The sequence below is a fragment of the Panthera onca genome, chromosome D3, assembly GCF_046562875.1.
Source record: "Panthera onca isolate mPanOnc1 chromosome D3, mPanOnc1 haplotype 2, whole genome shotgun sequence".
NCBI classification, from domain to species: Eukaryota; Metazoa; Chordata; class Mammalia; order Carnivora; family Felidae; genus Panthera; species Panthera onca.
In genome coordinates this window covers 43,805,245-43,819,051 of record NC_138350.1, presented here as the reverse complement: position 1 = coordinate 43,819,051, position 13,807 = coordinate 43,805,245, and the positions used below count along the sequence as shown (strand labels likewise).

Sequence of the window (13,807 nt, the reverse complement as noted above, 5' to 3'; positions counted from 1 at the left end):
AATTTTTTTTTAATTATCAATCATAAATTTAGGAGGTTACAATGTTAAAATAAGAAAATGTCAAGATCTTTTAGAAAAGTACACTGAAGAATGATGTCCAGTGTCTTTAAAATACCTCAGAAAAAAAGGAAGAAGGAATAGATGAAGCGCAGTTGGAAATTAATTGAACTTAAATGATATTACTGAACTCTAATGTTCATTATACTATTCTATTTTTGTGTATGCTTCAAATAATTTTTAAAATGCTCACATCCACATCTGGTCTTTTTAGCAAATCTTCCACTTTAGCAACATCTCCATTGGCAGCAGCCTTAACTAATTCTTCATTGAGGTCACCAGATTCTTGGGTTTCAAATAATTTCTTCAAGAGTTGGGAGAGTCTTTCTGTAAAGCATCAAATAAAGCTGCTAACATAGGAGGATCTCAAACCTTAACTACTAACAGAGAAGCATTACCCATACATCTAGAACACATACTTTTCCTTTTTTAATATTTCTATCATCAGTGTTATTTTTGTACGCTACTACAGATATTACCCAGGCAAGTTATAATTACTACCATAGAAAGCTGCATTAAATTCCGAACCATAAGTATTCCCAGCTTTCTCCAATTCATGTATTTCAAGTTATAACTTCAGAAAAAGTAGAGAGTTAGAGACAAGTAACAATTCAAGATTTAGAAGCCATACCAAAGATAATCACAAATAAAAACACTACAATGGGAGTATTATAACAATACAAACTTTCTTTCAGGTTTTAAGCATATCACATCAATTCTCAGATCTCAATGCTACAGACCTTAGAATAAATCAACAAATGAATGATTATGATTCAGAAGCAACGTACTCTCTATAATATTTGGGGAAACGTTTTAGGGACAAACCAATTTTCAGTTGAAAATGGTCATCTAAGTGCCAACAACATACTTCAACAGGTGCCAACTGATTGGTATTGACTAACAAAAAAGAACTAGGGGCATATTTATATAGGCTCATTGTCATAAGATATTTTTTCTAAATAGCATTAATCAGTAGAGACATCACCCAGTACCATCCCTTAATTCTTAGTCTACTTAGTAGAAAGCAAAGAAATCACCAAGTGGACCACCACCAAGTACACATTATTTGAGTAGGATATTAACCATCCCTCGCTCTTTCAATTTGTAGTAGCCAGTTGGTTGTAATGCCACCTAACCAAAAGGTAAAAATAACACCACCTAATTCAAACTTTAAGTACACTAGCAAATTACAACAGGAAAGAAAAGACAGCAGTAGAGGAAGTAGAAAGCAGTACAAAATAAAACTGGAGGTCGCCCAATGTTTTCCTTTACTTTCTTATAATTTATAGTTATGGTTCTACCTTCTTTTCTGAATGCTAATACACAGTAATTTGTTTTAAAATGAATTGAGGTTATGTATATAAAGCTGGAGCACAGGAAGGAAAGACTTTGGGCATGAGTCTACCCAAGCATCCAGCTTATTCACATTTCAAAATGGTTTTCTACTTATTGTGGCATGTATAATAACTCTTATTAAACAGTAAGAAAGAAATATGGCCGATATGTAAAAATATCCAGGAAGAAAGCCATCTGCTAGCAATAACACTGAAAATAAAAAGAGAATAAAACAGTCTAAGAAAGTGATAAGTTCTGACTAAAGGGTACAATATTGAATTAACCCTTGATATAATATCCAAGAAAAAGTACCTACTTATGGAACTTTTCCAGGGGATACCTCAGCCAGAACAAAAACTGTTCATCATATGAAAAAAAGAAAAACAAAACAAAACAAAAAACACCTGTAGTGAAAATGCAGAAGTTAGTTGACATTCAAGTGAGATTATCTATGACATTATCTGTACATGAGAACTGAGGAATTAGCAAAGGTTCTAATGTAAACCATATTACTTTTAAAGAAACATGATACAAACATACCACCAGATGCATTGCTAATGGCTGATCCAGCAGATGCCACCTTGGAAACTGCTGCTGGATTGTATGTCCAAGATGTTCCACAAACTTCCACCTTTAAATCACTGTCTGAATAAATCTGCTGTACTCGGCCAACTTTACCTAAAGTCTTAAAAAAAAAAAAATTTTAGCTCATGTTGTCAAGTCTAAAGTATGTACCATAAAAATAGATCACCAGTTCTTACACGTTTAAAGTATTAATTTTTCTTTTTTACTAAAGAAAAAACATTTAAAGGACAATCATTTTCAAATGGGTTATTTACAAACTTTAAAGAGCATCCCCAAAAAACATTTTAATAAACAGGGCATCTGGGTGGCTCAGTCAGTTGAGTGTCCGACTTTGGCTCAGGTCATGATCTCATGGTTAGTGAGTTGGAGCCCTGCATGAGGATCACTGTTATCTGTGCCGAGCCTGCTTCGGATCCTCTGTCCCCCTCTCACTCTGCCCCTCCCCTCCTCACACTCACTCTGTCTCTCACTCTCAAAAATAAACATTAAAAAAATTTTTTAATAAACAAAACTACTATACTTCCACAAGAATATAAAAACAAGGGGGTCTGAGTGGCTGACTCAGTTGAGCATCCAACGCTTGATTTCAGCTCACATCATGATCTCATGGTCATGGGATCAAGCCCAGCACTGGGCTCCATGCTGACAGTTCAGAGCCTGTTTGGGATTCTCTCCCTCTTCTCTGCCCCTCCACCGCTCGTGCATGCACACGCGCGCTCTCTCTCTCTCTCTCTCAAAATAAACTTAAAAAAAAAAGAATATAAAATCAAAAATATCATGACAGTCTATCATTTATAAAAGTTCACAAAATTTTGCTTTTTGATATTCAACCTTTTAATCCCATAATCTTATGTTACATCTTGAGAATTTGTAAATTAAATACTCTAAAATCCATCATTAATGTAGCCTAAAAAAATAAAACCTGATTTCTAAAACAAATTACTTAAACCAAAATGGGAATCAGTACTGATTCCAAGACAGAAGTAGGTAGAAATAACATGCTTATTAAATATACAGGGAAAGGGGCATTTGGTTTCAGAACACAATCAGCGGCAACTCTTACCATGTGGCAGATAGTATTCTAAGAGCTTTATACATATTGACTTACCTAATACATAAAATCCTGAAAATTAATACTATTAGCTCCATTTCAAACTCCAGTCCAAAACCCATTCTCTTCAGCACAAGAGAATAGCAAATTACAATACTAGAAAATTAGTTTAGAATATTGACAACATCTGACTACTTCCTAACACAGAGTAAACTGCCCTTGATTGAGTGCTTTATTTTTTGATCTCTCCACAGCATTGGACCCTAGCTTCTTGAAACTATTCCTTTGATTTCTGAATGACAGTCTAACCTTTCTGCCTATTCCTTCTCTTTCTTCACTCACTGGCTCCTTGTCCATTTTCAGATCCCCAAATCTATTCATTCTTCCCCAAATTTTATTCCTTAGTTTTTTACTCTTCCTCCTTAAAAATGTAATCTACTCTGACAACTATCACCTTATTTCCAAAGACTCCAAAATATAATTCTATAGCCCCATTTATTCCTCTCTCTGCCCTCCAACACACACCAATTTTAACTTCTCATTACACATTTCCTCTTGGAATTTTCCATCCTCTCAAACTCTATGAGGCTGCATTCCTTGTTTTCCCCCTTAACTGCTTATTATAGAAAGTCTCAAACATACATAAGAAGACAATAGTATATTGAATCCCTGTATACCCATCAACTCTTAACAATTTTCAGCTCATGGCCAATCTTATTCTCCCCTACCTATTTGTTACTCCCTGTACTATTCATCACATAAACTTTAAAAAAAAACAAACCTGATACTACTACCAACCCTCCCAAAATTATCAACTCTGTAATATCATAAAATACCAGTGTTCAAATTTCCAATTGCTTCATAAATGATAAAATTCTTCAGTATGCTTAAATCAAGTTCCAATAAAGTCTATACATATATTTTTCTTTGCCAATTATTTGTTGAAGAAACAGGGTCAACTGTCCTATAAAGTTTCTTACAATCTGAATTTTGCTAATTGATATAATTTAATAAATTCATCTTTCTCTGTATTTAATAAGAAACACTTCAAATTGGCTGCTAGATCCTTTTAACATGACCTAGAAATCTTTGATAGCTTCCTTGCTACCTGGTATGAGACTCATCTTGTTCACTTCCAAAGACCTAGAATTAGCCATTTCTCCAAAGACTGGTTTCTATACAGAGGGAAAGGCTATTTCAAGACTGTAATCTGGGGGCACCTGGGTGGCTCAGTCGGTTAAGCGTCCGACGTCAGCTCAGGTCACGATCTCGCGGTCCGTGAGTTCGAGCCCCGCATCAGGCTCTGGGCTGATGGCTCAGAGCCTGCAGCCTGCTTCTGATTCTGTGTCTCCCTCTCTCTCTGTCCCTCCCCCATTCATGCTCTGTCTCTCTCTGTCTCAAAAATAAATAAACGTTAAAAAAAAAATTAAAAAAAAAAAAGACTGTAATCTGGGCACTAAGGTTGGTATTGTTATTAGAATGGTTACTGTTTCTAGGTCTTTTCATGGACAAAGCTAGGAAATAGTGGGGGGGAAGGGGAGGAGATGTTTTATTTTGTTTTAAAGATAAAATAAATCATAAGTTCAAACATTCTTCCAATTCAAATTCAAGACTACAGGGTTTTTACTTAGCCTCTTCTATGTTACATTCATATCTCCTTTTCCCACTCTGATCATTCTGGTTCTCAAAGTCACTGGGGATAACAGAATGAAAATTATCATATAACTACTCATTTGTTTTGTTTTTTTGTCACATCACACATAAAACAATCTCAGGATAATAATATTAGCACTACCACAGACAACAAGATCAATGAAAATTGTTAAAAATCCCTTTTTATAGGCAGTTCTTTAGTGTATATTATTCCTAAAAAGATATAAAGACAAACAACTGTGTTAAAAATCACCTGTACTTTTCTCTGTACAGTTATGCCAACAGGAAACACATTTAGGTTCATTTATTTCATTTTATTTTCTACTTTTAGGAACTTCCTTTTTGAATTTAATTTTGCTTAATAATTGTATAAAAGATATATGTAGTTTTAAATCAAATCTATAAAACAAGATATATTCAAAGATGTCTCCTATCTACCTTTCTCCCTATACCATATTCCTTTTTTTAGACATGAAATATGTTTTTTTAACTTCACGGTTAATCCCTCCATTGTTTGCTTTTTTTCACATGAACTCTGCATTGTCCTAATTAGTTATACTTACAATAATACTAGTATTTTATACATATATATATAAAACCTTATTCCCTCTTAAAAAAAAAAAAGAGAGACAGAGTGAGTCAATTGGTTCCCTAGTATGTACAACATTGAAATTAGTCATTCATGTTCTTACCCTTACCTTCTTTCTCCCTAATATTTTGGTTTAGAAAGACAAATATATGATTTCATTCATATATGTAATTTAAGAAACACAACAGATGAACAGAGGGAAAAGGAAGGAAAAATAAGATAAAAACACAGAGGGAGGCAAACCATAATAGATTCTAAAATACAGAGAACTGAGGGGTACCAGAGGGGAGATGGGGGAAGGGGGATGGGCTAAATGGGTGATGGGCATTAAGGAGGGCACTTGTTGGGAGGCGCCTGGGTGGCTCAATCAGTTAGGCGTCTGACTTCAGCTCAGGTCATGATCTCATGGTTTGTGAGTTCTAGCCCCACATCGGGCTCTGTGCTAACAGCTCAAAGCCTGGAGTCTGCTTCAAATTCTGTCTCCCTCTCTCTCTGCCCCTCCCCCACTCATTCTCTCTCTCTCTCTCTCTCTCTCTCTCTCTCTCTCAAAAATAAAAACATTAAAAAAAAAATTTAAAGGGGCATTAAGGAATCTACTCCTGAAATCATTGCTTCACTATATACTAATTTGGATGTAAATTATAAAAAATAAAAAATAAAGTTAAATTATTAAAAAAAAAAAAAAAAAAAGGAAGGCACTTGTTGGGATGAGCACTGGGTGTTATATGCAAGTGATGAATCACTGGGTTCTATTCCTGAAACCAAGATTATACAGTATGTTAACTAACTTAAATTTAAATTTAAAAAAAATATGTATATATATAGGTTTAAAATAATAGTATTTAGTTCCACATAATAACTAAAAGGCAATCGAACAGCTTGCTAAACTTTCCATATATGCTCTCTCCATTCCCACTCCATTTTTTGAGTTATACTCTATAAAGTTACATTTTATCTGTGTTGTTAGAGCATAAAACCATTATACAGACTCTACCTCTTCCTTTAACCATCATTTAATCTTAGTTCAACAAATAAATACATATTTAATGATCACTATCAGCTTTCAGTTGATATCTCTCATGTCGGTTGTCTGAAACATTTTTTAGGAGATTAATCAGAAAAAGCTAATGGGAACAAGATTCTATAAATTCTTACATGTTCATAGCAACTTGTAGCCTTTATACTTGAAAGTCAGTTGGTTATATATAAAACTCTTAGCTTACATTTTTGTTCCTTGAGTACGTTAAATAAATGTTATTTCGCGGAGATCACAAAGCACAGAGATAAGTTTTTTTCCTTAACAATAATCTGATTTTCTTTTCTTTGTAAGTAAAACTTGACCTTTTTCCCCAGATACCCAAAGAGTTGTTTTCTTTTCTTGAAGATTCAATTATTTACCAGAAAATGGCTCAGTGTTTGGTGTTCTCAGTTTTCCCAACTATACAATGTATCCTTTTAATATTTAGCTTTAAAGTTTTTAATTCAGGGGCATTCTTTCTGGAATTACAAATTTTAGTAGCTTTACAGTCCATTGCTTTGGCTTTTGTTTTTCCTTTTTTGCAAGGACTCCTAATACACATATATTAGGTAATCTATATTTGTCACTTTCCCTGAAATACTTTTTACCTTTTTTATTTAAAAAATTTTCTTCCTTTTTACCTTGTTTCTCTTAAAGGCATTATCTGTTATATTTATTTGATGTGTTGCATCAAGCTTACTCCTCATTTCTGAAATTATCTTTCCTTTTCAATTCTTCCCTAAGTTCTATCACCTCATTTCTAATTATGATCCATTTCAGAGTGCCTGGGTGGCTCAGTCAGTTCAGTGTCTGACTCCTGATTTCAGCTCAGGTCATGATCTATGGTTCATGGGATCTAGCCCCGCCTGGGGCTCCATGCTTACAGCTCACAGAGCCTACTTGGGATTCTCTCTCTCTCCTCTCTCTCTCTTTCTCTGCACCTCCTCTCCACTCATACCCTTTCTCTCTCTCTCTCTCAAAATAAATCAATAAACATTAAAAAAGTATGTAAGTTCTTTAAAAATAAATAAAAATTAAAAAATAATTATGATCCATTTCACTCATCTTTTATCATTTTAATTTGTTAGCTCATTTTGAATCATTAGATTTTAGTTTTCTGTGATATCTTCTACTATACTTTCGTTTGTCTATAGAGAAGTTATGCTATTCCTTATTGTCTTTTTTCAACAATAATTACGTATGGGGATTTGATTATGATCGCTTCAAACTTTTATCCTTCCTCTGTCCCGACTGTCTCTATCCTACTCAATTTAGTTTCTATTCCCAGCACCTTCTCCTTAATGGAGGGCTCTGCCCAGAAAGGGAGCTATGGCTGATTCATTCTGAGAGTTTACAGATTCAGGCTGCTCAAGCCCCTTCAAACTTTGGCATGGACCTATTACCCTCACCCCAAAATGAGGTCTGCAAAAGCCCTCCCAGGTTTAGCTGTTGTTTCCACATTCATCTACTATACTAGCCAATGAATACTTGTTAGCTATATTGGAGCTCCCTTGTTCTTGAGTCTATCTGATCCCCATTAATTCTCTCTGCTGCCAGACAAACAGATATAGACCCAGTAGCTGTCAGTGTTTTCTCACTACTCATTCATATTTTAGGGTTCAATTGGCTACTCTGTCACCTGGTTTTAATATAGATGCTTGTGCCGTTTTTTTGTTTTTTTTTTTGGTTATGCTAATCTAGTTGTTGACAATTTTTATCAAGACAATTTAGAAAAATTAAAATTCTACACCATCACCAGTGGAACCCAAGAATTCCCCTCTAGCTATAAGCTACAGGTTTTGTTTATATAAAAGCTTACTATGGGAGATAGAGCACTTAGGCTTTGAAGTAAAACAGATTTGAGTTCAAACTTCAGTTCAGAAACTTAGCTCTGATTCCTCATCTTTAAAATAAAGATGCCATACAACCATCTGCTTATAATGCTCCTATGACAAAGTCTGTGTATGTGTTTGTGTGTGTACACATATTTGTCTGTGCACATATGTGTGTGTATGTGTGTGTGTATATATATATATATATATATATATATATATATATAATTTAGCACAGTGCTTAGAATAACTGGGCACACAAAAGACATACACTGCTATATATAAGCTGTCACTGCTAAGGGGAAAAACAAAAACATTTTGACTATAAAAAAATCTTAAATAATATATGTATCTCATATAAAACATGTCAAAAGATTCCATTTAACTAACATAGGCTTAAAGTACATCAGTACATTTTTTAACCAATGTTACTATCAAAAGCAAACAAAAGGCACATGGGTGGGTCAGTCAGTTGGGCAGCTGACTACTGATTTCAGCTCAGGTCATGATCTCACGGTTTTGAGATCCAGACCTGCACTGGGCTCCTCACTGAGCATACAGCCTGCTTGAGATTCTCTGTTTCCCTCTCTCTCTCTGCCCGCCCCCCACTAGTGCACATGCATGTGCACTCTCTCTAAAAATAAACTTTAAAAAAAGCAAACAAAAGATCATATGGAACTTAATTTTTTTGACACCAGAATTCTAAAATACAGCTCCTGCAACACAGACAACTATCACTTAGTCACTACCTACCTAAAACAATAAAAAAATGATGTTGGCAGCATCTGCAAACTATGAAATGTCTTGGAATGAAAACACCATAACAATAGATTTCTTTGTGTTTTGTTCACTACTAAATCTTTGAAGCCTAATAGGTACATTGTTTGTGCTAAAATATCTGCCAAGGGAGCAAGGCAGAAAGGAAGGATGGACTGATGGAAGGGCAGCACAACATGAAGGACAGGGAGGGGGTAATGGACAGGATGGGAGGAGGCAGAGGGCTAGACGAAATAGGAGATGGTGCTGGCCAGGACAGAGCACTAGACAATACAGGATAGGGGGATGAGACATGAAGAGAGATGGGAGGGGAGGTACACAGTAAAGGAAGGAAGCACTGAATGGGATGGGACTGGGGTGGGGTGGCCAGAACAGGACAAATTTTGTGACTGGATGAGAAAGGAGTAGGGGTAGCAAAGTGGAGGGCTAAACACGAGGACACAGCAAAGTGGAAGGAAATGGGATATAGGGCAAGAAAGTATGGGGGCAGCAGAACAGAACGGGTAGTAGTACAGAAGGAAGGGACAGAAGGTAAGAGCGAGGGACAGATGGAGAAAGACGATGGATGCAAAAAGGGCAGAACAAACAAATTTTTCTGTTATTCCTGAACATTTGGTGAAAAATGTGTCGAATGAATAAATTAAAAATTACACCATAACTCTTTGGGAGCAAAGGCAGCTCAGAAGGCACACATTCAGAGTTGCTCTTTCATACTCTAAGTTTTAGAGAGGCAGGCCCCCAACTAAGGCAAGCAGTGGTGGTCCAGCACTGCTAGTAACTGGATGAGCATCTCTCTCTCATTCTGGGATTAAGTATCAGGGAAGTCCCTGTTACCTTCCACCTACATTACATTCTCCAGTAACAGCTCTTTAAAACACTACTAACCGTAGCCCTACATGGACCTTCCTGGGCTAATTTAAGTGGAACAAATTAGACAATAAAAGACGTAAGTATGCCTAGCAGCCAATGAAGACAGAGACAGGCACAGAGTGCAACTGAGGGAGGGACAGAGAGAGGGAGACACAGAATCTGAAGCAGGCTCCAGGCTCTGAGCTGTCAGCACAAAGCCCAATTTGGGGCTCAAACCCATGAACCGCAAGATCATGACCTCAGCTAAAGTTGGACGCTTAAACTGACTGAGCCACCCAGGTGCCCCCAAGTACAATTCTTGAAGAATTATGCTAATTTAGTTTCCAAACTTCAAATATTTTTTAAATCTACACACGTATAATGTAATTCCTAGTCTAAAACTGTTTTATTATTCCTAGTCTGAAACTATTTTAGATATACTTACTGGGAGCATAGCTTCAGCCCATTCTCCATGTCCTCTCTGTAGAAGTTTGATTCTTTCCAGATCATAACAAACTTGTACAAGATCACCCACTTGAAACTGTGAGGTACCTCCTTCTGCACCTTGAGCAGCATCCCCACTTCGGACAATGTTTGCTTTAGTGAGAACGGCAGGATTGAAGGTCCACCTAAAAATCAAAGTCAAAACTCAAAATAGGTAACTTTACTTAATTTTAACACAACATTCTTAAACATTGCAGGGCAAAAAAAATTTCTAACACATGAGCACAGTAAAGCAATCCTTTGCAATTATGTCCTGAACAATTTGTTTTCCCTTTTATAATTACACATATTTAAGGAAAGACTTACCTGTAATCTCACACCCTAATACGATCCTTCTGTCTAGTTTCCCCTTACATGTTTTAAAAATTGTTATAAAATACATTACTGTTAAATATTAAAACCTTTCAGAAACATATAAAGTGAAAGTGAAATTTCCATTTCACACAAACACACCTGGATCCCCATCAGGTGTAAATACTGTGGTGTCAACTATACTTCAATTAAAAAAATCTAATGAAACTGGGACACAAACACTCCATTGTGTATCCCTGTGATCTTCTATTAGTGCACTGATACTTCTAACATACAGAGTTGCTTCCTTTTTCATAGACAGATTTTATATATTTTATATTTATATGTATGTATATATACATATATACACATATATACATACATATAAATAAAATTCTGGGACTTCTTTTTTCTCAGAGAATGTACCTTGGAAGATTTGTTTTCAATGTCACAGAAATAGACCTACTTATTTCAATTCAGTGGCTACAGCAGTCCATTACATGGTTATACATTAATGCATTTAACCATTCTCCTACTATCTTTTAAAGTATTTCCAAATTTTCACTATTACAAACAATACTATAAAGAACATCATCGTATGTACATCTTTGTGCAAACAGGGTCAGTATCTCATTAGTGATTCTTAAAAAGCCACCTAATCACCATATGTATTTGTTTACAATTCCGACAGAGCCAAATTGGCTCTAGAGAGTGTACTATTTCTCCATACCATTAATAATCTCATGGATAAAAACAATATCTAGTTTTAATTTGTCATACATGGGTATTTCACATGACTGCAATCACTGCTACACATTCTTCTCTGCTACACATAAGCATTTTTCTTTTTTTTTTAAGTTTATTTTGTTTTGAGAGAGAGACAGAGTGCGATCGGGAGAGGGGCAGAGAGAGGAGATGACACAGAATCCAAAGTAAGCTCCAGGTTCTGAGCTGTCAGCACAGAGCCCAACGTGGGGCTCGAACTCACAAACCATGAGTTCATGACCTGTGTCAAAGTTGGACACTTTAACCAACTGAGCCACCCAGGCGCCCCCACATAAGCATTTTTCAATGCTGTTACCATTTCTGTTCCCCCAGTCCTATATATCACTCCAAAGAAAAAAGGTTCCCTGAATAAGCTTTTACAATATGGCACTATTATATCTTCCTCTATTTAATTTAAATGAGAGGTCTTAACATATAAAAACCTGTTACTAAGTTCCTGTAACCATGGAAATAAATTCTTCTTTCTAAAGCAACCACAAAGAGAAAGAAGTGTCTCTGACCAGTTAAGAATAAAAATCAGATATGCAAAGATTTCTTTCTAGGGGTGCCTGGGTGGCTCAGTCAGTTAAGCATCCGACTTCGGCTCAGGTCATGATCTTGCAGTGAGTTCGAGCCCCATGTCAGGCTCTGCACTGACAGCTCAGAGCATGGAGTCTGCTTCGGATTCTGTATCTCATTGTCTCTCTCTGCCCTTCCCCTACTCACATTCTATCTCTCACTCAAGAATAAAGATTTTTTTTTAAATATTTTTTTAAGATTTCTTTCTAGCCTTACAATCAGTGCTTTTTTACCTTGCTCCCAATATTCCAAAATTTATTTGACCTATTACAGTGCTTGAAACACGGCAGTACTTACTCGAGTTGTTCCCTCTGCCTACAGTGCCTCCCTCCCTGGTGAAAACTGAGTCCATCTTTTAAGTTTACTCCAAAGGTAATTTTTTCTCTGAAGTTTTCTCTGATTTGCCTACCTGAAATGACCACTCTTCTTTTGTACCTTCAGAATACCCTGAATACTCACCTATCGCAATTACATTTTAATGCAGTTATTTCTGGTTTTATCCATCCAAACTAAAAAGGAAACCCATGCAAAGCAAGGGACCATGTCTTAATTGTCTTTGAAATCCCAGTGCTAATCACAGGGCTAATACAGGATAAGTACTTAATAAATCCTTGTTAAAAAAACAGAACAGAGAAAAAGGTTATTTTCTAGAATTCATATTATGTTACTGTTAACACTACTGCCCAAGTTCTGACCAAGAAAGAATTTGGCAAGTAATAATGCCAATTTAGCTTAACATTTCCAAACAACAAACAAGATAACACAAAATGTTAGTAAAAAGTAACACTAAATGTCAGTATGTACTAAACTGAACTTAAGATTTTCTCCTCTTTTTATTAAGAGCTTTGAGATAAAATTCACATTCCATATAGTTTCCTCATTTCAAGTGTTTAATTGGGTGGCTTTAGTACATTTACAGCCTTGTACCACCAAGCACTATCTAATTTCATTTTCATCACCACAGAAAAACACTCCATGACAAGTAGCAATCAATCCATGTTCACCCCTCTCCCTGGCCCTCAATAATTAGTAAGATACTACATATTTGGTTATTCTGCATATTTTACAGAAATCACATAATACGTGACCTTTTGTGACTGGCTTCTTTCCAGCATAACATTTTCAAGATTTATCTATTTGCAGCATACATATGTCAGTATTCTGTTCTCCATTCCTTTTTATGGCTGAATAAGATTCCACTGTATGGATACATCATATCTTGTTTATCCATTCATCAGATGATAGACATTTGGGATGTTTCAAATTTTGGCTGTTATTAAGAATGCACTCACAAACATTCATGTACAGGTTTTCGTGTGGACACACTTTCAATTCTCTTTTTTTTTTTTTAAATTTTTTTAACGTTTATTCATTTTTGAGAGACAGAGAGACACACAGCATGAGTGGGGAAGGGGCAGAGAGAGAGGGAGACACAGAATCCGAAACAGGCTCAAGGCTCCGAGCTGTCAGCACAGAGCCCGACGCAGGGCTCAAGCTCATGAACTACAAGATCATGACCTGAGCCGAAGTCAGATGCTCAACCGACTGAGCCACCCAGGCGCCCCTCAATTCTCTTGAGTATAAACCTAAGAGTGGACCAGCTGAGTCATATGCTAACTATATTTTCAAAGCATCAAGACCAGTTCACATTCCTATTATCAGTGTACGAGGCTTTGGTTCTAATTTCTCCACACCCTCACCAACACTTGTAATTATATACTATTTTATTCTAGTATGTGATTTTGAATTACATTTCCCTGCATTTACATTCCTCATTGTGATTCTGAATTACATTTCCCTACTAACTAATTGCTAATAATGTTGAGCATCTTTCTGTAGGTATTAACTCCTAACTTCTACTGTGACTGTATTTGGAGACAGAGCCTTTAAGGAAATAACTAAAATTAAATGAGGTCAGAAAG

At 35.9% G+C, this 13,807-nt stretch overlaps 1 protein-coding gene across 1 annotated transcript in view; it reads right to left on the bottom strand.

The window, feature by feature from the left end:
• MIB1 (MIB E3 ubiquitin protein ligase 1) overlaps nt 1-13,807 on the bottom strand; it is a 127,377-nt gene that overhangs the window by 76,295 nt on the left and 37,275 nt on the right. Inside the window, exons 7-9 of the mRNA XM_078435382.2 lie at nt 10,192-10,375; nt 1,933-2,077; nt 251-384 (exon numbers count right to left, since the gene is read on the bottom strand). Coding sequence (XP_078291508.1) covers nt 251-384; nt 1,933-2,077; nt 10,192-10,375 — 463 coding nt within the window. The remainder of the gene's footprint in view (nt 1-250; nt 385-1,932; nt 2,078-10,191; nt 10,376-13,807) is intronic.